We start from the raw sequence: 2,055 nt of genomic DNA on the forward strand, positions 1-2,055 counted from the left end.
CAAAGACTCAGGGGTGGTGAGAAAGACAAGACATATTCTAGATTTCTAGATACATTCAAGTCTCTTCATATCAATATACCCTTCATTGAAGCCCTTCAACAGATGCCATCATATATCAAATGCATGAAGGAGTTGTTAACCAAGAAAATCCCATTGAAGGGTGGACAAACAGTGGTGATGAATAAGGAAAGCAGTGCCCTTATCTAGAAGGAGTTACCCTCAAAGAAGAAGGATCCAGGGAGTTTTCACATCCCTTGTGCTATAAGAGACACAATGATTGATAGAGGATTTTGCGATCTAGGAGCAAGCATAAATTTAATGCATCTATCTCTCATGAGAAGGCTGCAAATTAATGAGTTGAAATCCATAGATGTAGTTCTTCAATTGGCTGACAAGACTCAGAAACAAGCATTAGGAGTGGTTGAAAATGTACTGGTGAAGCTTGGGAAGTACTTCCTCCCTACAGATTTTGTTGTTCTTGAGATGAAAGAAAGCTATCTCCATCCAATCATTCTGGGGAGACCATTCTTGGCCACAGCCAAAGCACTCATAGATGTTGAGCAGAGAGAGTTGATATTGAGAATACATGATGAATAAATCACCTTCCATGTCTTTAAGCCCTCACATGAATCTGAACAAGAGAATAAGGTCCTGAAGGATGATCACAAGGAAGTCATGAAGGTTGATTCTGGAGATACAAACCTGAAAGAAGCACCCAATGAATCACCCCCAGAGCATCCAAGGTCATGCCTGAAAGAGAAGAAAGAAGTAGAGGTGGTGCTACAGACTAAAGAAATTATGGAGGAGCTAGGGCCACAACGCCCACATGAGACAAGGAACAATACCCCTCCTGAAAAAGAGATCACAAAGAATAAGGCACCACCAGAAGAAGGAAGGAAGAAAATGCCAAGAGGTTGGAGGAACAAAAAAATCTCCACTGAAGATTTCTCTCCAGGGGACAAAGTGATATCAATCCACCACCCACAAATCCCACCTCATCTTCCTACTATTCCATCTCAACTGCCTCAAGTGTACACAATCAATAAAATCCTATCCTTAGAGCATGTAGAGATTCTCAAAGAAGCAAGCAGAGACATATTTACTGTGACAGGAGAAGATCTGAAACATTACAACCCTCCCTGAGAAAAGCCAACCATCAAGGTAGTGACGTTAAAAGAGCGCTTGTTGGGAGGCAACCCAACCAAAGGTAATTTTCTTTTCCTAGCTATTCAATAAAAAAGCTAAGTAGATTTTTCCGCATTGCAAAGAGCTAAGTTTGGTGTTGCACACCAAGTGAATTCAAGGGTGAATCTATAATTCTAAGTTTGGTGTTCCACCACAGATTTCACTAAGAACACATTGCATCTCTCGGCATAATTAGTCACTAGTTCCAAACAATCGGAGAAACTACTTAACAATTGTTTAATTTTTAGGTCTTAGTTTACTTTCTTAATAAAAACACTTGATGTTTCATGCATGTATTCACTCTGCTGCATACAGAAGTAGGTAAGGAACTAAGTTTAGTGTTCCCACACCAACTTAGGTCTAGAAAATCACAAGCACACATGCATGCTAACAATCTCTCAAGTGCTTGGGGAACAAGCAACTTCCAATAACTTTGCAGGAAGACAATCAATCCCTTGGAAGGACTATGCACCATCATCAAGCAATTGGACAATTGTTCATGCTTAGAGAGATTGAATTGCCAAGGAATTGGGATTCAATCACCTAAGATTGCCAAGAAGATCAATGAATGCATTGATTGAGGAAGAGATGAAAATGAATTTGATCTGGAGAATGTAACATCTCTTAAGCCCAATGAACTTTCCCATTCTAATCCTTTCTCTTTCTTTAAATTCTGTAATTTACATTTATGTTAATCAACCCCATTCCCATTTAATTTTCTGCAATTTACTTTCTAAAATTTAATTTCTGCCATTTACATTTTGCTATTTACAATTCTGTTATTTACTTTTCTTGTCAATTTAAATTCTGCAATTCTCAATTCAATTCTGTTTAGTTCAACTAGAACACTCCTCTAATTAAAGTTGCTCA

The 2,055-nt window shown here is 38.4% G+C and overlaps 1 protein-coding gene across 1 annotated transcript; it reads left to right on the plus strand.

Moving 5' to 3' along the window:
• The first annotated feature begins 273 nt into the window (after positions 1–273).
• On the plus strand, positions 274–597 carry LOC148581325 (uncharacterized). The gene has a single exon (XM_088492348.1). It carries the CDS (start codon positions 274–276, stop codon positions 595–597), a length of 324 nt encoding a protein of 107 aa, XP_088348474.1.
• The last annotated feature ends 1,458 nt before the right edge of the window (positions 598–2,055 follow it).

Source organism: Arachis ipaensis, chromosome B10 (genome assembly GCF_059453495.1).
Source record: "Arachis ipaensis isolate K30076 ecotype BB chromosome B10, ASM5945349v1, whole genome shotgun sequence".
NCBI classification, from domain to species: domain Eukaryota; kingdom Viridiplantae; phylum Streptophyta; class Magnoliopsida; order Fabales; family Fabaceae; genus Arachis; species Arachis ipaensis.

Bases quoted from the DNA above. Each gene is read 5' to 3' on its own strand.
- LOC148581325 (XM_088492348.1), top strand. From the start codon at position 274: ATGATTGATAGAGGATTTTGCGATCTAGGAGCAAGCATAAATTTAATG.